The sequence below is a fragment of the Sabethes cyaneus genome, chromosome 2 (assembly GCF_943734655.1).
Source record: "Sabethes cyaneus chromosome 2, idSabCyanKW18_F2, whole genome shotgun sequence".
NCBI lineage: Eukaryota > Metazoa > Arthropoda > Insecta > Diptera > Culicidae > Sabethes > Sabethes cyaneus.
Window position 1 is genome coordinate 47285321 of NC_071354.1, and position 25065 is coordinate 47310385.

Consider the following 25065-nt stretch of genomic DNA (forward strand, 5'->3'; position numbering starts at 1 on the left):
TGTTGGCCGAGCTTCAATATTTGACTGGTAGCAATAAAGCTTTAAAGAGTAACCACCGCTATTATGCTCAGGTGCAGCTCAATATGTTTATCGTAAAATGTAATTCGGCTGATTTTATTTTGTATTCCGAAGCTGAGGATTCCTGCTCCGTTCAGACCATAGATTTTGACCACGATTTTGTAGCAGATATGGTATCAGTATTGCGAGAACTCAAAATCTATCATTTGATAAAATTGGTTTGCCGACGTTTGTAATGGCACACGCAATAAATACCAAATCATCAAGGACAGGAAAAAACCGAGTGTCAATCTTATCTTGCAAAAATCGAAACTGTTTCACACGCTGTATAGCTCGTTCCACTGGTATCAATTTCAAGACTGTTGGTACCTATATTACTGATATTCTTCCAATACGAGTGGTTGCCGGACACTCTTTCGAACTTGCGAATCTCGGGGAATCATGTATTGTTTGATAGCAAACTGAGTCAATTTGTTTAAATTAGATAAATGTACGAATCCAATGTCACCAGTTTCATACAAATTAAAGTTATACGCTATGGCGGTTTTACCCCGTTAGTGGGCGTGTTTCACACCGCTTGGAAAAAATACTCTATTTTTTTGGACGTGTTTCCAAATCGCAATTAAAAATAGAAAATCATGACAAATATTTATGTTTTTATTTTATTACGTGTAGGTAATAGATCAATTGTTCATTTAAAGCAGATAAATTAGAAATTGAGCTACAACTTTTTTTTATACAGGTGGTTTTGCTTAGGCGGGCGGTCTTGCCCCGCCTACCCTTACAACTATCGCTGCCCGTGTATGTTTACATTTTTGCACAAATTGAATAAACTCATCGAGGTGGCAGCACGGTATCACGCACATAGCGAATAGACAGTGGAAGCAGGGACCGAAACAGTTCACACTTTTTCCATATCTTCTACCAACATGCAAAAGAAACAATGGTGTTTATAGTATTCAAACAGAGTGGGACAAGACGTGAAAGGGAAAGAGCGAAAAATTAGGTAAGGGAAAGTTCGCTGGTACCTGGCCCTGGCGGCTGTTGTGGGTTCGAATCCGGTTATAATCTCAGATTATAGCTTGGTTCGACCCATGCACCTTCCAGCATTGGACAAAAGGTAGGAGTCAAAATGACTACTTGTCAAGCATAGCTACCAATACCCCCCCCTTCCTTTCCGCTCTTCCCCTCCTTCACCAAAAAATTTTCATTTCTTTCCCTACCGTCCCTTCATCAATTGTAGAACCATCGTTTCAAAAAATATTAATATATATGTATGACCACATTTCAAGGTCAAGACTAAAAACTTGAGATTAGTCTAGAAGAAGCTGAGTTAGTTTGGAAATTTGAAATAAGCTTACCTGTCGTTTAAGTATACGTACATTCTGCTCCGGAATCCACGGACATTTCTTTCCCTCAATCAACGCCTCACGCAAGAGCTTTGCTTATTGTTTGTGTGTTTTATTATTATTATAATCACTATAATAGCAGTTACTGTTGTAATATCATATTATCGATCATGCTGAAGATTACTTTGCCGGAATCAAGATATTTTGCTTGTTTTTTTAGATTGTGTGAATGAATATATGTAATTCAATTTTCCTCTTCTGCCGATCGTGTGTGTGTTTTTTTCTTTCGCCCACTATGCTCGCTACTCACTGTGAGTACACAAAAACAGAGGGACGACGACAACAACAAGAGCGATCGATTGGTTTGTGAATGTTTGTGGGTGTTCGGTGTGTGTACGTGTGTGTGTGTCGGTGCATGTGTGTGTGTATGCGTTTGTTTGTGGGCGGGTTAGTTAATTCAGTACGGTTGTGTCTTCTTTGTTTTTGACTCTCATCCTATTTTTCGATTTCCTATACTGTTGCGTTGCGTGTGGTGACCGTTTATTATCTTGATTATGGGTTGAGTTTATAATGCTGACTAAAATGCCTGTGTGACTGCTGCTGTTGCTGAGTTGCTAAATGCGGTTACTGTCGTTTTGTCTAATATTCGTTCAATGTGTTATTTTGTTGCTAAACTTGCTACAAAAGGCTATTGCATTGTGTTACGTTTTGCATTTCGTTTAGGATTCGGACTGCGGCGATTATATTCGGCTATATGGTTTTTTCGAGTGCTTTCGGTGAAAACTATTTGGATTGTTTGCTTTTAAAATAGATTTTTTTTTGTTTCACATTTTACTGACGGACAGATTTGCTTTCTATTCGTTTTGTTTTCTCTAAGTTTACCGTTTTCTTTCTATTATTATGTTTAATAGTAAAATTTCGCTTACGTTTCATACGAATCATACTAAATGGCTGTTGTTGTTTCTTATCTGTGTGAGTGTGTGTGTGTGTTTCTGTGAGTGAGTCTGTGTGTGTAGGGCATGTTGCTTATACGACAAGATAATTGCAATGTTTTAAAACTCCGTTAGCATTAAATATTATGACGACACTTTGTTTGTTTGTTTGTTTGTTTCTTTTTAGATAGGTGACGAATTTTTAGCTTTCCACTATGCAAAGAGTAAAAAACTGCAAACTACAACTGGGGAGTCAACAAAAAGTGTCTTTTTCTCGAGACCATTCCGCTTCTGCTTCTACTTCCGCTTAATCACTCTACCGTAATTGTCATTACAAACTAGTTTTTATCTGCCTAATGGTGCAAAGGGAAGAAAATTTACAACAGTAATATAACAACCAGTGGATGAGTGCTTTTTTAAACAAAAATTTCCCAATGTGGATTGTTCTCATATGTGGATGTTGAAGAATCTTATCATTAGCTACTACTGTTCTGTTGACTTGTTAATTAATGTAATTAATTAAAGACAGAAAGTTCGAAATAATTCATATGCACAGGTATTCAGAAAGAAGCAGAACATTACAAAAGATCAAATTCGGCTAACGTGCGTCATTTACCTACGGGTTTTCCTCTGTTAAACAATCAAGTGCTGAGCAATATAATAATCACTTATCCCACCGAACTTTGACTAATCTAAATTAAAACGAAACTTCACTGTACACTGATTTAAGATCAACTAAAAAGTACCTAACATTGAACCGAAATCGAAAACGAATTCTCAGATTGTTCCATTCGATTGCCATTTGTTAACTTTCTACGATGAACAACTTGAAAGAACGTTTTTCACGCACTAGAAAATACAACCAATGATACTTAGGCAGGGGGAGGGGCAAAACATCTATACAACTCAAGGAAGGATGGAGGGAACTCCTTTCCACAACATTGATTGTAGGTTTTTTGTTACGGATTTGGCTACTTATTGGAAGGGAAAGGCGCGCTTCTCGCCTCAAAAGATTTGAGCTTTCGGCGACGATCTCGCACTTGGTGGTAGATTGCACGAGCTGCTCAGGATTTAGCTACAACGGCTGTGGGTGAAAAGTGGGCAACCATTTGAGCGTGTTTCTTTCTCGTTTAATGTGATCGTCGCTTAGCAGGGGGCGTGGTGCAGCGGTGCTTGACCGAAGAAGGATCGCTGGATAAAATGGGCCAAGCACTCAAGGCACCACCACGTACGTTTTTGTTTCACCGGTATATTCGTTTATTTCGTTCTTAGGTTTCTCTTCAAAACGATAAAAGCTGTTTTTGAGAAACTCTGAGATGTAGAGAATAGGCCAGTATAAAGTTTAGTCCCGATTATTAGCTTATCTAAATCGATACTTTTAAACCGTGTCCTTGGGCACGTTGCTGCGATGTTGATTTAACTACTTGTGTAGAATGTTGTGTAAAACCTTTCACTTACTGACTATTTAGTCGATTGACCTTCGGAACGGCGCCGACGATGCGGACACGTTTGCAGTTTGGATTGTGGCCACCGATCAGCGCCGCTGGCGGATAGTGCTGATGCTGGTGCTGGTGATGATGATGGTGGTGCTGTTGCTGCTGCTGCTGTTGGGGATGTCCTGGTCCAGCCATTCCGCCAACGGAATCGCTAAATTCAGCCGGAGGTGGCAGCACCATACCCGATCCGTCTCCAACGCTGCCATCCCCGCCCGGTAGTGCACCAGAATCGGCCTCATCGGAGTCGGCTTCGATCGGTGGTGGCAGTGTTGCTAGCGTAACGGCGTGCCGATGTTGGATGTTCTGCTGGTTAGCTTTCGCACGCTGTGCCGCAATGGTGGCCGCCTGCTTCCGGGTGAGGGAATTGTGTCGCTGGAAACCGGTAGCCGGTGGACTGGGACTCTCGTCATCGTCTTCGTCACTGCGGACCAGAGGCACCGACGAGGTTATCATGACTGCCATCTTTTTCTGTTCCAACAGTGAGCCGACCTTTTTTGGATCGAGAGCCGATACGGTCGGCTTTGGATTCGGTGCCGGAATCTCGTTACAAGTAACGGTAACCTCCTGGTCGCTGCTGACTCCGGACGAGCTATTATCACCGTTATCTTCGTTGTTCATGCCAGCTGCTTGATCAGCCGATTGGTTCTGCTGTCGCAGAAAATCATTCGGGTATGACTTGGATGATTTGAGCTTGGTGCGGATTTTCTGGATTTCTTCCACCGAGAACGAGTGAGGGATTGAGCTGGAACCGGAACTGCTGCCACTAAAAATTGAACTTAAACTGTTATAACAATTCACTACGAGAACAAACAAAACCTAACCTTGTATTGCTGTTTCCGCTCGTTTCAGCGGCCATTCCCGGATTGATACCGGCGCTTCCATTGGTTCCCTTACCGGACCCTGCATTGTCACCCGTCGTTCCGTTGACTTTCTTGCGCACCAACCGAACCGAGTTGTCTTCCTCCGTGTCCGACTCGCTTAGACTGTAATCCGGATCAGGTAGTGGAGGTGCACTGTGGGGAGGTGATTTGTACTGCTGCGACTGCTGCTGCTGCTGTTGCTGTTGGGTTTGAGGCTGGGCCAATTGCTGCATTGCTGGCCGACCGGGTTGAGCGTAGGGGTTGCTTCCGCCACTACCGATACCGGCGGTAGTGCCACCACTACCACCACCTCCGCCACCACCGCCGATGGTAACGGTGGTAACGTTGTTTGCACTTGTTGCCAGGCTGGAGTTGGACCGCAGCGATGATGCTTTGCGAACCTATAGAGATAAACAAATTATTGTAATCAAAGCCTACTAACACGACCGTGCTCAAGATGGAGCAAATGTTTAATCTTCTTTTGAAATTTGATGTCGAACATAATGAAATTCATAATTGTATAAAACTTAACGTATGCATTAAAAATGAACTGTTTTCGGATGGTGATAAAAAAAAACTAAGACCGGTAATTAAGTTTCATAAATTGTCTATGGAAGGTAATTATATTTAACTTACTTACAAAAAAGTTCTACAGCTCTATCAGTCGAACTCTAACCGTTATAGTGAAAACAGTGAAGCTACTCCGTTCTGAAGTGTGCACGATCAAAAAACGGTACCCCGCCGCGCCACGTCGAAAACGGACATCGTGCGGCACTTTGTGGACGCCGGATACGCCCGTTCCGACATCTACAACATCTTGGCACTATTGGACAACAATCAGAGCATCAGACAACCGTGAGCGACAAGAAGCTCCAAAGGATGCTGAAGAGGAAGGCCGAGGGAAAAGTGGCTACATCGCTGCGTGTGCTTGGCCGGGAGGCCAGTGCAACAAGCCAAGCAGTGAAAAAATACCTGGCGAACATGGACATATATTGTTAGGGGCACTACGCCTCTGCCTAACAGACCAATGCAGTGACAAACACTCCTGCTCATTTCATGTCGGTGACAGCCAAACGTCACTATTATACCACCGGTTGCAGACTTATGGAAACGTTGATGTTGAATCACAGTGCCGATCAGCCGGAGAGTTTTCTGGACCGACTCGAAAACAGTCCTTGCATGGATCATGTCCGGCTATCGACGCTACCGACAGTTCGTTGCTTGCAGAATTGGAGAGATCCTGTCCAAATCCAAGGCTGAGGAGTGGAGATGGATACTCACTAAGGAAAATGTGGCAGACGAGGCCACGAAATGGGGCAAAGAACCAAACCTGCTCCCAGATAGCCGCTGGTTTATCGGTCCTATGTTTTTGCGAGATCCCGAAGCGTCGTGGCCACAACAATACGCAACCGAGGAAAGTACAGAAGAACTGAAACCATGTATGGTGCAGCACATCGTATCGCAGGACGAATTGATCGAGTGGAATCGTTTCTCTAAATTCGAGCGAGCTTAGCGTGCACTAGCATATGTGCATCGAGTAACAGGAAACATGCGACGAAAGCGACAAAGAAAGCAACTGCAACGCGGCCATTTAACGCAGGACGAGCTGAATAAAGCCCAGGATACGGTTTGGAGTCTCGTACAAGAATATGCTTTTCCGGAAGGAGTTAAACTGTTGAAAACAATCGCTGGGCGAGGTTTGTCTGCAAAGATCGAAAAATCAGGCCGAATCTACAAGTTATCCCCCTTTATGGATGAACGTGGAGTGATTCGTATGGATTCTCGACTATGTGCTGCTAGTTTCATGCCTTTTGAAGCAAAGTTCCCAATTATTCTGCCAAAAGCTTATCCGCTAACGATCCTACTGCTAGACTAGTATCACAGGGCATATCTTCACGGAAATACAGAAACAGTAACCAACGAGATAAGGCAGCGGTTCCATATACCATCTCTGCGCACCCAGCTTCGTAAGTTGGTGAGATTGTGTGTGTATTGTAAGGTGAAGAAGGCGAAGCCATGTATTCCTCGAATGACACCATTTCCGGAAGCGAGATTAAGCCCGTTCGTCAGACCGTTTTCGTTCGTCGGCCTTGATTACTTCGGCCCTATGCAAGCCAAGGTGGGACGTTTACTCGTGAAGCGATGGGTCGCATTGTTCACGTGTCTCACTATACGAGCAGTGCACCCAGAAATAGTGTACTTACTGTCCACGGGCTCCTGCAAGAAGGCTATTCGACGCTTCCTGGTGAGAAGGGGATCCCCACTGGAAATCTGGAGCGACAACGGTACGAATTTCGTCGGCGCCAGCCGAGAACTCGAGGAAGAGATAAAACACATCAACGAACAGATGTCGGAAGTTTTCACTAACGCTAACACGAAATGGATTTTCAATCCGCCCTCAGCGCCACATATGGGCGCCATTTTCTCCAACTAAGCTCACAGGGAGTAATACAGCGACCACAGCCCTTGATGGAACGCGCAGAACCGACGAGGAGCAATTAGAGGCAAATGAGTTGTCTGGTGGATGAATTCTGGTACCGTTGGATAAAGGAGTATCTTCCTACAATAGCCAGTCGCAGTAAATGGGTGGAAGATCCGGAACAGCTGAAAGTAGGCGACTTGGTTTTCGTCGTGGACGAGTCGAACCGGAATGGGTGGCTACGAGGAAAAATATTGTCTGCTACGAAGGGACTCGACGGACGAGTCCGACAAGCCTTCGTCAAAACTGGTAGCGGAGTGCTACGAAGACCTGCCACGAAGATTGCTGTGTTGGGCATCGAGGATACCAGCTCAGGCGAGGAGAAGTTAGATAACGCTGGACGCAAGAAGGCTTGTGACCCGCGTTATGGGTCGGGGAATGTTAGGGGCACTACGCCTTTGCCTAACAGACCAATGCAGTGACATTACTGGAGTGATACTCATTTCACGTCGGTGACAGCCGAACGTCACTATTATACTACGATACATTATAGCGCATTTTGTTCACTCAATCCATTCTTACACACCACGCGAAGAAGGAAGAATTAGCTTTGCGAATTATTCATCGCTAATTTAGCAATTTAACAGTTATTTGTTGGTAGGCAGATTAGCAAACATAGGAGACCAAAATTGTAAGTTGGCTTAACATTTATAAAATATGAAAATCTAATTAAACAAATATATTACAGCTTTAGAGCTCTGTCCAATCAAATTTGCGACGTTGCTAAAAGAGTGGTCCGAAAATTGTCCCCAACATATATGTTAGGAAGCGGTAGTCCCGTGCACTGGTCTCGGAGTTGCAGGCAATGACGCAGCGGCAGCCGCTGAATAAGATGGTCAAGACAATTTTCCCGACGAATCGCGATGTGGCGGTGGTGATGAACGACGAGACCTATTTCACCCTGGATGACATAGACTGGCAGGGCATTTCGCATTTTTATTCTCCCACGAAGGGAGTGAGCTCCGAGGTGAAGTACATTTCACACACCATGTTCCACAAGAAGGTGTTGCTGTGGCCGATAATCAGTGAGAAGGGGATATCAAAGCCGCTCTTCTTTCGTTGCGGACTGGCCGTGAACGGGAAAATTTATAGTACGAAGTGCCTGCCGAAAATTGCGTCGTTCACCAAGAAATACCATAAGGGCGAAGACGCAATGTTTTGGCCGTATCTGGAGTCGTCCCACTACCCGAAGTGGTCCGAATACTTTTCACCGAGGAAATGGAGCGGCTGAATATCGAAGCCGGCGAGCCCGCCCAACGTCCCCCAGCTGCGTCCCATCGAGAATTTCTAGGCAAATCTGAAGCGTAAGATCTACTTCAAAAATTTTGTCACGAAAACTGAGGAGTAATTGATAAATAAAAAAGAAAGAACTTAAAAACATTCTTACACGCACGTTTTCGTCCGCCAAGGCGAATGTTCCAGTTAACTCCAGCCAATTCCACTTTGGGCTTCGAGAGGGATGTACAAAAGGCTCACTTTGCGACAGATCCTCACCCTGTTTCACGAATTCAACTTGTAGACCCAAACCAAGTTTATAAATTTCAAGGCAGCGTATGATTTAGTAAAGTTCACCTGAAGGTGACCAAATCAGACAGAATCACAGATCGACCACGTTTTGATCGACTGTCGGCACTTCTCAGACGGTATCGACGTCGCGTCTAGCGCTAACGTTGTTTTGGATCACTACCTAGTGATGGTTTAGATGTGCCCAAAACTCTCCGTTGTGAACAACATTCGGTACTGGCGCCAGCCTCGGTAGCGGAGAGCTCTATCGGGCATGTGACGTGGAATCATTGGTTCACGATTGGTTTGACGATGAATATAAGTGGTAGATGCGCAGTGCCACTCGTCCAAACGTGGAAAGACAGAAACAGAAGAAGATGCAGTGAAACCAAATCTTCCGGGAGAAAACCCGTTACTTGGAAGAACAGCAATGTGCAGAGCTGGAGCGGCTGGAAACGCGAAATTTCTTCCAGAAACTGAACGGAACCCGCAAAGGCTCTGTGCCGTGAGCCGAAATATGTCGGGATAAGAATGGCATATTCTGACGGACAATCATGAGGTAACTGGTAGGTGGAAGCAATACTGTAATGAACACCTGAATGGCAACATATTTGTCATGAAACATCTGTATCCACGATAAACAGCTACGATAACTTGTCTTTGTCCTAACTTTCATGCAATAGTGACAAACTTTCATTATACATTGGCGCAACATTCTGAAGTAGGGGTAATATCTTTGTCTCTTGTGCGTTCGTGATTTTTGATTCCCTAAATTCAAACTACGCAAGCTGGTGCTTCAAGAGGGACTTCCTCATGGTGCGGGAGGACTTGTGGCGTTAAGTGGAACCACGCGTGAAACCGACTGCGAAGGCCAAAGCTACTGTCAAGGCCAGGGTTGCTGATCGAAGACAATCCACATGCGCTGATTCGTCCGTCGAAGATCGCGAAGAAGCCTGGAAAGCCAAAACCATGATCAGAAGGTGAGCCTCACTTTAAACGTTTCGTTGTTCAAGCGCATTTGTGACAAACGTCATTCGGATAGAGAGAATACGGTGGAGCACTTTTACGCCATAGAGAAACCGTTCAGCAGCCTTACGAATGCTGGACAAAAGCTGGAGGAAAACTCATAGTCGCGATGATCTTGACGAGTCTTTCAAGTTCATTCGACACACAACCTTTCAAGCACAAACTCCTGGACGAATCCGCGAAACGGTAAAGCATCGGACGGATTCGGCGATGAAGATCGGACAGGGTAGGAGGAAATCGCCAGCCTGCCACTTTTGCCGGCAATTTGCCCGGGTCAATATGACGAAACTGAAACCCAATAAAACCGGGAGAGCCATCATCATCCATGAAAGAGGAAAATTACAATTCCGTTTCGTTCTCCTTCGACTACAGCTCGGTGCCCATCGGCAAGTGTGACATGTTTCATCTCGCTTCCGTTGAGCTCGGTGAAAAGTATACGGACGTGTACGCTCCGGTGAATGTATCATCCGTAAGCCCCGGAATCCGCTTTATGACGATCATCGACGACTATTCAAGGTACTGCACGCTGTTCTTATGGAAAGAGAAGCCGGAAGCAGCGACTAAAATTCATGAATATGTCGATGCGGTCAAAGCGCAGTTCGGCCAAACCAAACCAAAAGTGGAACGCTTTGATCCAGGAGGCGAGCACAGCAGCGAGAAGATACGATCGTTCTACAGTCCGTAGTAAAACGGGGTAGCAAAGCGACGACACTGGTATTTGGTCAAGATGAGCCGGTGCCAACTATTCGGCTGTGTATCTTCAAAATATATCACCATCAAGATCCGTCCCAGTTGCGCCATACGAACTGTGGAATGGCTACAAACTGAATAAACCCACCCGGAAAGTATACATCAGCATGGATTTGAAGGGGATCACGATGAGCCTATCGAAAGCTTCAAGTTCAAAAGAAGAACACGATTAAATTTTACTACAATAACTGAAGCCAACCGCAGAACAGAGGCTCGATGATGAGAACGACAACGACGCGACAGTGAGGAAGAAGTTAATGAGGATGGCGATGAGAGCGACGATACTGTTGTCAGGGGGCTTGCTAGGGGGCATGCTGAGCAATGTTGGGCCACGACAGTCGACGAGATCCACAAATGGAGTCCAGTCAAAACGCTACGGACAGATCATCGGGGTCACCAGCAACAACAGCAGCGAGTCCAGGAACTATTCCGAGGCAATCCAGTGCTCGGAAGCAGAAACTTGGCTTAACGCGTTGAAGGAGGAGCTGCAGTCGCTACGGGACACACTGAACGTGGGAGGTAGTATCTCTATCACTTAGAAGGGCGACCGTAGGAAGCAAGGCAGAAATGGCCAGACAAGATAGGTTGGTCGCATAAGACATAAGACGTAGAAATACGGAACGGCCTACGACGAGGTTTAAGCTCCCGTCGTTCGTAAATCTACGCTTTGAACCATCCTGACAATTTCCAGTCGGAACAAGGTGCTGGTACAACACATTGACATCAGGTTTGTCGGTACATTCAAGAAGATGGGGTTCAATAGAAAAACAAGACGGACACTAAGTGTTGAATCAGTCGGTTCCGACATGAGAATACCAAGCCGTCCAAGATTCCAATCGATTCTACCTACGTCAAGCAAAAGGAGGAAGAAGAACTGCCTACCAACGAGTCGTACCGAAGCTTGGTTGGTAGTTTGCTGTACGTTGGGGTCAACACCCGGTAACACCTTTGTTGCCTTAGCATATCACTGCTGGGAAGGAAGGTATCCAAACCCAACAGCCGGGACTGGATAGAGGCGAAACGAGTGCTGAGGTACTTCAAGACAACCAAGGACCTATCGCTGCATTTGGGTTCCACAGTTGGGCTGGACTCAAAGAAGAAATCCAACTCCTATTACTTGATCAAGTTCGACGGCGGGTTGGTAAGTTGGGGCATACAAACACATCGACTCGATACACATATTCCACCAGATATCTTCACTAACAACGGATGATCGACCTGTAATATCTACCAATCATGGAGATGGAAGCCGACCTGAGGACCAAACTATTAGAGCGGGTGAAGCTGGAGAAACATCGATATGCGATCGACGAAATAGATTTTGGGATACTGAAGAGCTACCCCTACCAGAGTAGGAAACACGATGCGCTGGACTGTGAGAATTATTGTGTGCTCACCGTTCTCAATGTCGCCTGCAATGTACTCTTCTCTTACTCCCACAGTTGCTGTGGCGACGAGTACACAAGAATGTCCAAGGAATGGAAGAGCGGCAGCCCACATTCGAGTCAGCTTGCTCCAGGCTATGTCTTAGGATGACAAGCTACCCAGCAAACACCAACTCGTATATCAATGTACGAAAGTTATCGTTATTGACTTTTTATAAATTCAGGATCGTAAAAATAGCCTTATGAAACGCGCACAAGTTTATATTCCGTCGTATTTGACGATAACAAGTGATTGACTTACGACTTCCAGTACAGAATTGTATATCATTATACAACTAACCGCTTTGAGTCGGTTCTTATCGCATAGAAAGACTCATAAAGTGGAATTGTTAACGTATATTTTGTAGTACGTATATGGCCTCCAAATTAGTACGCATATGCTAGTTTTGTGCATCAGACACGATTTTTCAGGGTATATATAAGTACATATAACTCATTTGTTACTCTGGTATGCATATGAAAATGTTTACTGTGTAATGAAGTGGATGAAATTGAATTATCATATGGAGATGGGACATATCAGACCAACTATTCATTTTGCGGCAGAGAATAAGTTCCGGGAATTCAACTTCCAACCTCGCCATTTGTTCATAGACTTTAAGGCGGCGTACGGTTCAGTTATCCGAAACTTGTCAGAGAAAATGGTTTTCTATGAAAGCTGACTTTCGTGCCGCGTTTGATGCATAAACATCAAGCATCAGGATAGCACAGCACGAAATATCACTGCGTGAATGCCTACGCTTTTTGCATGCAACTTACGCAGTTGAAAAATAAATTTGAATGGAGAGAATGGCGCATGCCTTAAAATGAGTGCATTTAATTCATGAAAGCAACTTGTATGATGCTCTTTAAATTTTGTTTGTAGGATTCCTCCTTCCAATCTAGTGACAAAAAATGTAACAAAGTCTTACCTCTGTTCCGGTACTGCTGTTACCGCTGCTGCTGTTGCCACTGCTGCTGGAGGTGACGCTGGTGGTCCGATAGCCAACATTGCGAATATCCTGCGGGGATGCGTACAGCTTGGCGTTCGAGGCGGGCTTAAAGCTGGACATAATCTCCGAGTCCTGAATTTTCGACTGCTGTTTGGCTTTCTGCTGGATGTGTTTCTGCAGTGCGGTGAGACACTCGTACTCGGAACCCCGGGAGATTTCCACCTTGACAACCTGTCCGATGGGTGGCGGCGGTGGCGGGTGGTTTGGTGGTGGGAGATTCAGTCTTTGCATTGACATGTGTAGGCTGTGGACGTCGTCTTGAGATCGATGGCCCTTGTGACCGACGGTGTTGAACCAGCTGGACGAGGGAGTAAGCGTTCCGGAACTGCCTGCCGACGAAACGGTTCCAGCCGTGGCAAGGTCCGGTGTGCTGTGGAAGGTACGCTTCAAATCGGAACCGACCTGCGGGATTGGAATGGGACGACCTTTTAGCGTACCGATTTTGGAGGACTTTTTACGTTTCATTTCCGCGACGCTGGCATACACGATTGGTCCCTTCTGTGGAGAGGTGGGAGGTGTTGCGGCACTACTTTCAAAGCCAGACTGGAAACGAGAGCTGGACATCAGCATTGAGCAACGATTTGCATCCGCACCCTGCTGTCGTTGGAATAATTCTTCCAGTTCCGCAGCCGTAATTCGACTAGAGGTGGGCCGCGCTTTGATACTTGCCGTTCGAGGCTGTATCGGTGTTCCCGGTCCGCCCTGGGTTGGTGTACTGATAGCCGACTGGGACTGCTGGTGGATCGATTCGGCCGAAGTGGATTTGGTCTGGTTGCCCAAATCATCGTCATCCTTCTCGCCGCCTCCCTCCAGCCCGGCGACCATCGATTTGGCACGAGCTCGTCCTACACTAAGTGTTGTCTTTGGATCGCGTCGCGGTGGCATCGGAGCCGGCAGTTTGCAACCTGCCAGTCCAGCCACGCCACCGTTCATCCGGCGCGGAAGCGTCGAACACTGACGAGATGAAACCGGTGTGCTCATACCGGAGCCGGAATGTTGGCTACCATCGCCACCGCCAACGCCGCCACCGGCGCCGATACCGGCGCTGGCACTCATCGCACTCTCCATCATTGAATTGACCAAGTTCTGCGGTAACGTGATGACCGTCATCGAAACCAGCGAGCCGGAGTTCCGAATCAGGTCGACCACGTGCTCGTGCGAGGCACACGTGACGTCTTCGTTGTTAATCTGGGGGGAAAATACGAGCGTAAGTTTTATTTTCCGGTGGCTAGAATTGGTGAACACTTACGGCAAGTAGAAAATCGCCCGGCTTCAGGCCGGCCATGTCGGCAACACCGCCCGGGTCGACGTCATCCAAGTACTGCAGAGCCGGACAGCGAGGCGACGGTTTTAGCTGCATCAGCGGGGAGGACGCTTTGGCACCGCGAAGAATGAAACCGAAGCCTCGTTTTGCCCGGTGCAGGACCACGTTCCGTGGTTCACCGGTGACACTGGAAGCGTGAGTCATAAATTATTATTTCTATTTAAAGATCTTAATAGTTTCATAATCTTACGCCTTTTTCGTCCTGGGAGCTGTTTGACTGTTGTACTGCTGGGATTGCTGCTGGTTCTGCTGTTGCTGCTGTTCCGGCAGCTCGCTGTTTCCGGTGCTAATCACATACATATGATGGGGCGTAGAGGTCGATACATTGATAATACTTTTTTGCCGAAACTGAACCTCCTGCACGCAGTGTGCAGGGAAGAAACCGGTTTTATTCGTCCCACGGACGAATCCTTCCAGCAGGCCGCAATCCGTCGAACCGACCACTTCAATAACGTCACCCGGCTGGATGTTGATGTGACCGGACAGTCCCGCATCGTAGCCTTCCATGCAGACCACGGTCGTGCTGGGATGACCGATCGAGCAGGCTGCACTATCCGAATTGGTGCCAACACCGGACGAATCGCTGATGATGTCGCTGGTGTCGCCGAGGCTCTTGTCTGTTTGACGCCCAGATAACCAGAGTGAACCGGCGTAGGAGAAAAAGAAAAGAGTAGAAATAAACATGAGAGTCACTGTCGCCTACGCCTCCCTTGGGAGCAGTTAATTGATGGGCACGTGGCCTGCCTGTCGACATGGCGAAGTAGTCCTATTAAGAGTCTAATTTATTGAGAGTTTCAAGCGCTGGCTGGGACACGCGATGTCGACAAGGCACCACACTCCTCCATTGTTTACAGTTTTCCTTTTTACTTTAATAGCTGCATGATGTTTAAATGTATGATTGATATTTTAATGCAAACAACCAGTGTATGATTTTGTTAGAAAAAAATAAACACATTCATATAAAATGCTTGGTTATTAGTAATACATACAAGTTGAGCATACACTTAACGAATCATGCACTAGTACACTTTCCAATGCAAAATTTGGACTAACATTACTAGCTTTTTATTTTTTAATTTTTTTTTTTTGATTTGTTACCCTGCTCCGAGATCGAGAACGACCGCGCACGGACCTTAACGGAGAAGAAACCTACGGTTCTAGTTCTAGAGGCTAGAGACTACACGCTAAGTGAATACATTACCGGTAACGATGCTGATATCATCCTCGTGGCTCCGATGGCTGGACGATCCCTCCGACAGGCTGGAGCTGGCCGAGCTGAAGGGATGTTCGGACGGACAGGGCGACGGCGGACCGCCGTAAATGCGCGACAAGGTTGAGCCCCAACCGAGCCCGGAACGGCGCCGTGGGTTGTAGCGGGGTGGACCGCGGAACGGGACTGCGTAGAGAATAGTTTTGGGATGGGTGGGTTTGATGGATCGTTCTTCTGTTTTTTTTTTTGTGGGGGGGTTTGCGTGTCGCAGTTAAAGTGCAACAGCAGCAACGCAACGGTGTCATAGAATAGTGTTCAATCATCATCATCATCTCTTCCAAGCAATTATCGTCATCATCATTATAATCAGAATCCTAACGTATTGTGTTTGCAACATTTAATAGCCCAAACGCTCTATGGTTTGGCTGGTAGTGAATTGGTGCGACTTGTAATCAGTGTGAAGTGAAACGCAAGCCGGAAAGTACACGTGACTGCACTAAGCTAATCAAGTAGCTGTTTTCGCACAGTCTCCGTGCCACTTGCCACATGGTACGGTGTGTATGGCGATTACTTTTATCGATACATTAAACAGAATGCCCTTTGGGTTGGAATGATCAACGAATGAATAGAAACAAACCACCAATGAACTTGTGTTGAAGAAGAATGAAATCCTGAGCCAGATAAGCTCATCAGAATTTGCTAGAAAAATCCGTTGACTGCTTACGACATCATTTGCCGAACTGGCAATTGTATAAACGAGAATATATATGAATTAATAGCTAAACTGCTGTATGGTATGCTTGAGAGCAATAAAATAATGACCTCATAAAACGACACTAATACGTGCTTTTACACAGAACGTGCACCTTTTAATAGTTCTACTATTCATTGTGTGTTTCTATACCGAACTATAGGTATTTGAAAAAGTTTTCTGAATTTTATTTCTTGTGTGAGAAGAAACTGTGAGGCAGGGGGCATAATAGATAGTAAACCGGATCGAAACAGGCATGCTTAATTTGTTCTTGAAAAGTGAAAAATAAGATGTCAAACAGAAAACCATAAACAAAGCGTAATTGTTGGAACGGGACAGGATGAACTTAGTAAAATTTCCTAATGGGGTAGTAATGGAGTATTAAATTCCGCAGTTCTGACATTTACTGGCAGTGGCGAGGAACGTGCTGCTCGAGCCAAAGATGCTGAGTACCATTGATTTTTTCCGAAAAGATCGCTAGTGACAAATTTGATGCAATTTATTTCTCGCTATATGGAAAGCTTGAACTCTAACCTTCAAACCGATACTATCTATCTAGACCCGAAAGCTGATTTCGACAGTTTAGGCCACAGGATACTGATAAGAAAAATGAAGCGACTGGGTGTATTACGGACGCCATCTGCTGGTTTAGATTTTACATAACGAAACGCAGTTTATGTGTCAAAGTAGGATCTACTGTTTCGTTTTATTTTTATTTATTTATTTTTATTCAACATCAACAGACTACAGTTGTCCTAATGATGGTTTCTTATACTATTATTCAAAAAATTACAAATATACACAGATTTTCTTAAACGTCATTGATAGAGAAAAACACAGAAAAGTTTGCGGCGGATAGTTTCAAGTGACAGATTAAAATCAAAGACAACTCTATTGAAGACTCGCTGTACTCCGGTCATAGCACTGTTTTGTCCATAGTTGGTGCGTTGAAATGGTATAAATCGTACCCAAAATAGCAGGACAATCGATTCTTCCCTGCAACATATCAGCAGCAAACAAAGCTCTTGCGACGTTCCTTCGCACCTAAAGTGTCTCCAAATGGATCAACCGGCATCGTTTCTCGGAACTCGACAATCGGAACGGATCTCACCAAGGTAGATGACGGAGCGCAAACGTAAGAAGCGGCGTTGAATCGACTCAATCCTGGCCATACCCTTTTTGGTAATGGACAATGGAACCAGTATAATGCCTTGAAACAATACACGTTGGTGAAGCCTTTAGCGATGCGGAAGATGAATCCTAGAGTTCTGGATGCTTTGCCCACAATGTAGGAAATGTGTCGTCTAAACGATAAACGACTGTCCAAGATAAAGCCGAGATCCTTCACTTGGTCGACAAGTTGGATTACAGTACCATCTAGCTTGTAGTTGAAAATCACTGGCTGACGGATTCGGGCGAAAGAAATAATGGGGCATTTTTCAGGATTCTCGAGCATGCAGTTAAAGTTACACCAATCCATAAAGGTGTCAAGCTCTCGTTGAAGACGGATTGCATCGACATTGGAGCGAATCTTCAAATAAATCTTCAGGTCATCGGCATAGCATAAACGAGCGCCTTTAAGAACGTGGTTGACATTATTGAAATATAGCAGGAAGATTAACGGTCACAAATGACTGCCTTAAAAAAACAAAACGCGATACCATCTGGGTCGGCTTTAGTCGAAGATTTTAACGTTGAGGCGGCTCTAGAGATCATTGTTTCGTCGATGTTAAGAGAACCCAGCATATTCGCAGTCATTAGCGGAACATTGTTGGCAGCCTGAATAACGTGGTCGTCTGGGATCACTTCATCGCAAAACGTTCGCCCGAGTTTATCAGCAAATAGTTGACTGATATACTGAGGATTCGAAGCAACCTCACCATTCAGGGTCAAGGTTGAGGGAAGGCCCAATTCTTTATGCTGATCGCTAACATACTTCCAGAAAGTTTTCGGTTTCAACTTCAGATTACGCTGAATTCTGCATACGTGTCGTCTATAGCATTCCCGGCTGGTTCGTTTGTATACATCGTTCAATCTTATGTTATACCCACGCAGCGAAAGGGTGCGAAGCTTGGAGTATGTCCTAAGCGCTGCTCTTTTTTCCGTTTTTAGAATAAGAAGCTCGCGGGTCAACCAAGGTTTACTGTTTGGCGAATGTACTATCTTAGGTACATGACGATCGATTGTGTGCCCAATTATGTGTGAAAGAGTCTAGGCTGCGTTGTCGGTATCGTTTCCGTCGAGAACATCAATCCAGTCGATAGTGGCAAAGAATTCGGCAATGCTATGGTGATCAGCATTCCGAAAGTCCGAAAGTTTCCAACTGCTTCTGCAATCGTTCTAGAGTCCCGCAAGGCAAAAACTTGGGCCCGCCTAATTTCTTTGTTAGATTGAGCAACGTTGCGCTTTTGCTTGACTATCATTTACTTTATGCTGACGATCCTAAAACCTTTGAAATTATCACGTGCCAAAGCGATTGGGTGGAACTACAGGCATACTTGAATATCTTTGTGAACTGATGTGCAACTGTGAACTGACGTTAAGTATAGACAAGTGCAATTCACCAAAAGCATGCGCCAATCGAATATAATTACATAATTTCGGGCCACTGCACTGCCTCCTCCGTGTAATGTGTGTCAAAGACCTGGGTATGCTACTAGACAACGAGCTAACATTCAGGAACCACCATAAATGTATCATTTCAAGAGCTAACCGCCCACTAGGATTTATTTTCAAAATTACCGGCGAGTTTCGCGATCCTCTGTGCCCTAAATCGATCTTATTTTCAACCTTTGAAGTTGAGCAAAATAACCAAGTATTATTTCAACTGCATCACAGAGCAGTTCCACGTTATGTGGAAAACCAAGCGATTCAATCGTTAGTCTGTGTCCACTCCCAGTTTCCCATTTGGAAGAAAAGTTAAAGTTTTACTATCAGATCATCCTGATCGATTTGGTTTATAGCGGTCATAATAAAATATCCGATATAATTTATCATAAATATAAGAGGCTTATGTCTGTCGCCAAAACAAGGGGCGCGATATGTAATTTTGTGGTAATAATCACCCACATTACATAGCGTTAGCGTTACATAGCGTACCTCCAAGCTCTCAATTAGACGCGAGGCGACGCGCGGGCGTTACAGCTAGTATTTATATAAGAGGCTTATGTCTGTACCGAAAATCAGGTCTCTGACAGGACGTCATAAGAGGCTTAACGGTAGCTAAAAACAGGTCCCTGACATGACGTCATGCTTTCGTAGCAATGGTTTGTATTCTCAGTCACCTCACCTGTCGACTGCTGGACTGCTCGATTGCTCAACTGGTTGACTAGACTGCTCGACTGGACTGGTCGATTAGACTGCTCGATTTGATTGCTCGTGTTAACTGCTTACAGGAACTGCTCGACTGAACTGTTCGATTCGACTGCTCGACTGGACTGCTTGACTGGACAGCATGATTCATCTGCTTGACTAGACTGCTCGACTCAATTGTTCGATTTGACGCTCGACTAAACTGCTCGATTCCAGTGCTCGACTGGACTACTCGATTTAATTGCTCGACTCAACTGACAGCTTGATTCAACAGCTTGACTAGACTGCTCGACTTAAATTCTCAAATTAGCCGCTCGACTCAGCTACTTGATTTAACGACAGCTCGACTCAACTGCTCGAATAAACTGTTCGACTAAACTACTCGACTCAACTGCTCGACTCGACTGCTCATATGAACTGCTCAACTCGACTGCTCGAATGAACTGTTCGACTTAACCACTTGACCCGACTACTTGACTAAACCATTCAATTCGACTGCTCGACTCAAGTGTTCGACTAGACTACTCGACTTAACTGCTCGACCGGACTGCTTGCCTGAACAGCTTGATTTAACTGCTGGACTAGACTGCTCGATTTGTCCGCTCGGCTTGACTGTTCGACTCGACTGCTCGACCCAACTGCTTGACTCGATTGCTTGATTCGACTGCTCTACTCGCCTGCTCAACTCGATTATTGTTTGTCGCGATATCATATGGTCGGTGTTAAATCAGACCGGACCAAGTCGCAAAATTTAAAAAAATGAGTTAATGATAGCAAACGACCAAGAATTTTCTTAGCAACATTTTACTTTAATCAGACTGCATAAATGTTGCAAACAGCCAGAGTTAGAAGATGATTTCGAATGCAGCAAACTTTGAATGCGTTTTTCTCGAAGTCAGAATTTTGCCACTCGGTTCTGTCTGACTTAACACCGATCATATGAATCGGTTTGCGGCAGACAGTAGACGGTTCAGTGCCACTCACACAAAAGTGCCATATTACCCGCCTATAGAATCAGCACAGTGGAGTGGAGATAATGTTTTTATTCAGTTATTGTGCGCGCATTCCCTTACTGGACACGACGGCTGAAACAGTCGTGTTTCGAACCATCCTAAAAACAGTCGTTTTTAGCTTTTGACAGATAAACTGTCAAATTGTATCATCAGCGCTGTTTCACCATTGGAACCAATCGAGTAAAGTAAATAAACCTAGCAATAACCGTTTTTTTCAGAAGAAATGTAACGAAATTCAGCAAAAAATGAATTTGCATTTTCAAAGCCGGTTTGCCGAAATTTCATAGTCAATGAAGCGTAGTGTATCCTTTATTATCAGAAGAATGTTTAGACGGTTGTTTAGTCGTTTGTGACAAAGCAATAACGTTCGTATACGAAAGCAATTTTTTAAAACGTTTTTGTATTATTAGCACGAAGTCACGAAAAAGGTTACGACAGAAACGCAATAAGCCTGTGTTGCCAGTTATAGCGATAAAACATAACGAAGTGTGTTGCCAATTTAATTAATATTTTACCTTTGGAACGTTTGAAACAGTAACTGAACTGTCCTTGGAATCCAACGATCAAGTAAGGGCACAATAAAACGACCATAAAAACTATTTGTTTCAGTTTCCGGTTATGACTCTTTTATGTACAATATCTTAAAGCTATATTATGCAATATAAGAACTCAAAGAATTAATACAAAGATAAAACATCTTCGCAAACACTGGCCAATGGAATGTATCCGCAGTTTTCTGAATTCTGAACAGACATTTATATTTTTCAGATCGTTAGATTCGGGTTCAACTAGTAATTAATAATTAGTCAGCCGTTTCTATAGTTGTGCAGCATATGCGCATTAAATTTTATCGTGCCATATTCTTATGATAGTTGGGTAAAATTAACGCGCTATCGAAATTTTGCAATTTTTGAAAAAATAGTTGTAATATAATAAATATACTTAACTTTTCAATCTTAATTTCTAATCAAAACATTCTAGGTGCTTCCTGTGATATGAAAACCAATTAATAATAACTTTCCTTCTGCAGCTCACACTTTGCAATAAATCTGTTATAGAATCAGGTTATAAGCTCAAGTAGTCGTATCACGCTCTGCCGAAAGCAGCAATAACGCCGGTTAACCTTTCGCTGCTTGACAGCCATCGCCATAATTTAAAAAAGCTTTTCACTTTTCTCTTTTCTGGCAAAAGCTAAATAAGTTTAACAAAAGCTAAATAAGTTTAAATATGACAAATCGTTCTGAACGATTTGGTTTATAGCGATCAGAATAAAATATCCCATAGAATATTTGTTAAATTTTAAGCAATTTCGTTGGTTTGCAGCATGTGCCCATTTAATTTCATCGTGCATATTGATATGATAGGTCGATAAAATCAGCACGCCACTGAAATTTTGCAATTTTCAAAAACTAGTTGTTTTGCCAAATTGAAAATATTCAGTTAGTCAATCTCAATTTCAAAATATTAGAATATGGCAATATGGCTTCGCATAAAAAATGATTTTGGTTTTGAACTTTGGTATTCTTCATAATAGCAGCAAAAAAACTGTTTGGTCGGGGTGTTACCGTTTTAATAGCTGTATAAAACTAACAGACCGCAATATAGCCGCGATAAGATCAATTTTGATTGTTGCGCCATTTTGTATTGCTACGCCACACTCTTGGTAAGTTTATAAGAGACGAGGTGCAACCAACAAGTTTTAACGTGGTAATATAAGCAACCACAATAAATTTGCTTTATTAACAGTTTTATTACGGGTTTCTAGCTAGCTATAAGTGTGTTTGGACTCGTATCTTCTTGGTATTGCGTAATACCACAATAAACTCAGAGGTAATGATTATTACCGCAATAAAATAGAATTATTACTTGAGAAGTAAGCGCAATAAGATCAATGTTGTATAAGTACACCATATTCTATTGCTGTTTGTCTATTGGTGTGAGTCTGTTTCGACTTATACCAACTTGGTATTGCGTAATTAATACCGCAACCGTTATAAAACTCAAGTAAAACCTATAAGCTTTAGAATTAGAATTAGAATTAGAATTAGAAGCTTTAGTTGTCACGAATGGCTTTGAAAACATTCCGCACTCACAAATCGCTTGCCAAAACATCTTTTTTGTCGAATTTTTTGCATAAAAATAGATAAAACTTTTGTAATCGCGAACGATATAGAATTGCTCACTAGGAAGAGTTTTGTAGTCAAATTTCACATAAATTTTATCACCCAAAATTACGCACACCGATCTTCTACACAGTAGGTTTTTTGTATAATTTACAGGTATTTCGTTCAGTTCATTTCTTGCTTCGGCACGGTCGATGTTACTCTTCGGTGTTCCCCATTTTATGGTCACATCTCAATCCTCCCAAAACACACTTCTTACGGACGAAAGTCTGTCCAACTTTCTGGTTCAGATTTTGAGCACAAGGGCTTTGTGTCCAGATTTTTTTTTCGTACGGAACGCACATCAGAAAGTATAATGGAAACCAGCACAGTCGAGCATCGCTGTTTCGTCGATGCTACAATCAGTTCCTGCCAGCAGAGCCGTTTTGTTTCTGTGCTTGGTACCGGTGATGATGGTTTGCAACTAACAACCATCGTGATAGCTCAACTACCTGACTATCATGCTCAACTATCATGCTGTTATCTAACAGGTACCTTAACTTTGGTGTTGAACAATGCAGCTGTGCAACTCACAATGTGGAAGATAACCACCTCATGCGCTTTTACTACCGAAACGTATGTGGATTACGGACAAAGGTAAATTCATTCTTTTTGGCTGCAAGCGAGTGCGACTACGTTGTTATTGTGTTGACCGAGACATGGCTTGTTGATCCGATTGAAACCCCTCGAACAGTATAACAACCCGTGGTAGGGGTGTTCTGATTGCTGTTTCAACTCACTGGAACAGCTATATTAATCCTACGCCGGTTTCCGATTCTGTAGAGCAGCTATGTATTAGAATCGCTACGCCTCGTTGAGTTGCGACTGTCGGTGCCATCTATTTACCCCTGCACCGATTGAGTCCACTTGCTCATGAATGCTGCTGAGGCTGATTATAGTCCCGAAACTGCAGAGCACTAATTACTGAGTTCCAAGTTGGAGACAACAGCACCGTGCAAAGGCCATCTTGGTCGAACAGTCACCTACGTAGACTAAAACGACTGAGTGCACGAGCTCTAGGATACTATCAGAATCGTTCTCACCTTACAGAAAACAGGATTTCCACCGTGCGAGTAGCGACTACAAGAAATTCAACAGATTTCTGTACCAGCGAAATGTTTTCCGTGCGATATGTTCTTTGTGCAGAAATCCAAGGCGATTTGGGTATTTTGTGAATTCTAAGAAGATAGAAACTGGTCTGCCATTGCTAGTGTAAAGTGCGATCTTTTTGTCTAACACTTTATGAATTCGTTCAACGAAAGCTCTGCCTCACCTGATCAAGTCGCCATTGGTATCAACGATTAAGCTAGTGATGCTTTTGAGAGGTGAAGCATTTCACATTAGTGAACACATCGTCGTGTCTGCACTCCAAAAGTTAAAGCTTTCATAAGCTGCTGATTCAGATGGCATTCCAGCGTCCATTCTGAAACTGTGCTCAGAGGTGTTGCTTGCTCTACTTACGAAATTATTTAACAGGTCACTGCCAGAGAGCAAATGTCCAGAACTGTGGAAATCCTCATTTATGTTCACTGTTCACAAGACACGAGACAAGTGAGACGTTCGGAATTACAGAGGCCTCACATCCTTAGGTTGCTGTCAGAAGTTTTTGAGATTGTCAATCAGGCACCCTTTTGCTCATGTAATTACATTTTTTCAATTGCTCAGCATGGATTCTATCCCAAGCGATCTGTTGCGACAAATTTGACCGAGTTTGCATAACTATGCGTTCGCACAATGGACAACGGTGGACAAGTTCATACTGTTTACACTGATCTGAAGGCAGCATTTGGTCGAGTGCACCACAAAATTCTGCTAAGCAAACTGGAGAAACTTAGAGTCTGTACATCCCTAATCTCCTGGTCCAGATCCTATTCGATAAACCGATCGAAACTTCTTGCTCTGAAGTGATTACAAATGTTTCGCGTGTCCTCCAGGGGAGTAACCTTGGACCGCTTTTGTTCTCGCTATTTATCAACGAACTTTCTGTTACACTGCCATCTGGATGCCGCCTGTTTTACGCCGACGACGTCAAAATATATAACATCATCAACAGTACTGCTGACTGCGACTACTTGCAACTATGTGTGGATCAAATACAGAGTTTTTTTTCTTTGTAGGAGACTAAACCACTGCGACCACTACTAGACATCTATTGTGGCATATTGCGCATTAATCTAAGTGCATATTCGTGGCTCATCACTATTGGCGAATTAAGTTCTTGAGTTTTGGGCAAAAAATCGATTTTCCTGGGTGACTGGACGCGAACCATAAATACGGTAGCCAAACAAACGTTTGTCATACGTACCAACGCCATAATGTACGTTTGCCATAATGAACGGGAGCCATAAAGACGAATGCCATAATGTATGCTTGTCATAATCACATCTGTCTAGGTATATTCGTTTTCCTCAACAATTCATGAACAAGCATCGTAACACAAACA

General features: G+C 44.0%; 1 protein-coding gene across 2 annotated transcripts in view; it reads right to left on the reverse strand.

The window, feature by feature from the left end:
- Positions 1 to 1468: 1468 nt before the first annotated feature.
- LOC128737755 (SH3 and multiple ankyrin repeat domains protein 1) overlaps positions 1469 to 25065 on the reverse strand; it is a 368045-nt gene continuing 344448 nt past the window's right edge. The window contains exons 9-14 of one of the 2 annotated variants that reach the window (XM_053832458.1): positions 15376 to 15570; positions 14365 to 14791; positions 14100 to 14301; positions 12770 to 14038; positions 4617 to 5056; positions 1469 to 4558 (exon numbers count right to left, since the gene is read on the reverse strand). In XM_053832458.1, the coding sequence (XP_053688433.1) occupies positions 3754 to 4558; positions 4617 to 5056; positions 12770 to 14038; positions 14100 to 14301; positions 14365 to 14791; positions 15376 to 15570 (3338 nt within the window). In that variant the 3' untranslated portion in view covers positions 1469 to 3753. The remainder of the gene's footprint in view (positions 4559 to 4616; positions 5057 to 12769; positions 14039 to 14099; positions 14302 to 14364; positions 14792 to 15375; positions 15571 to 25065) is intronic. The other variant, XM_053832460.1, reaches the window with a different exon arrangement.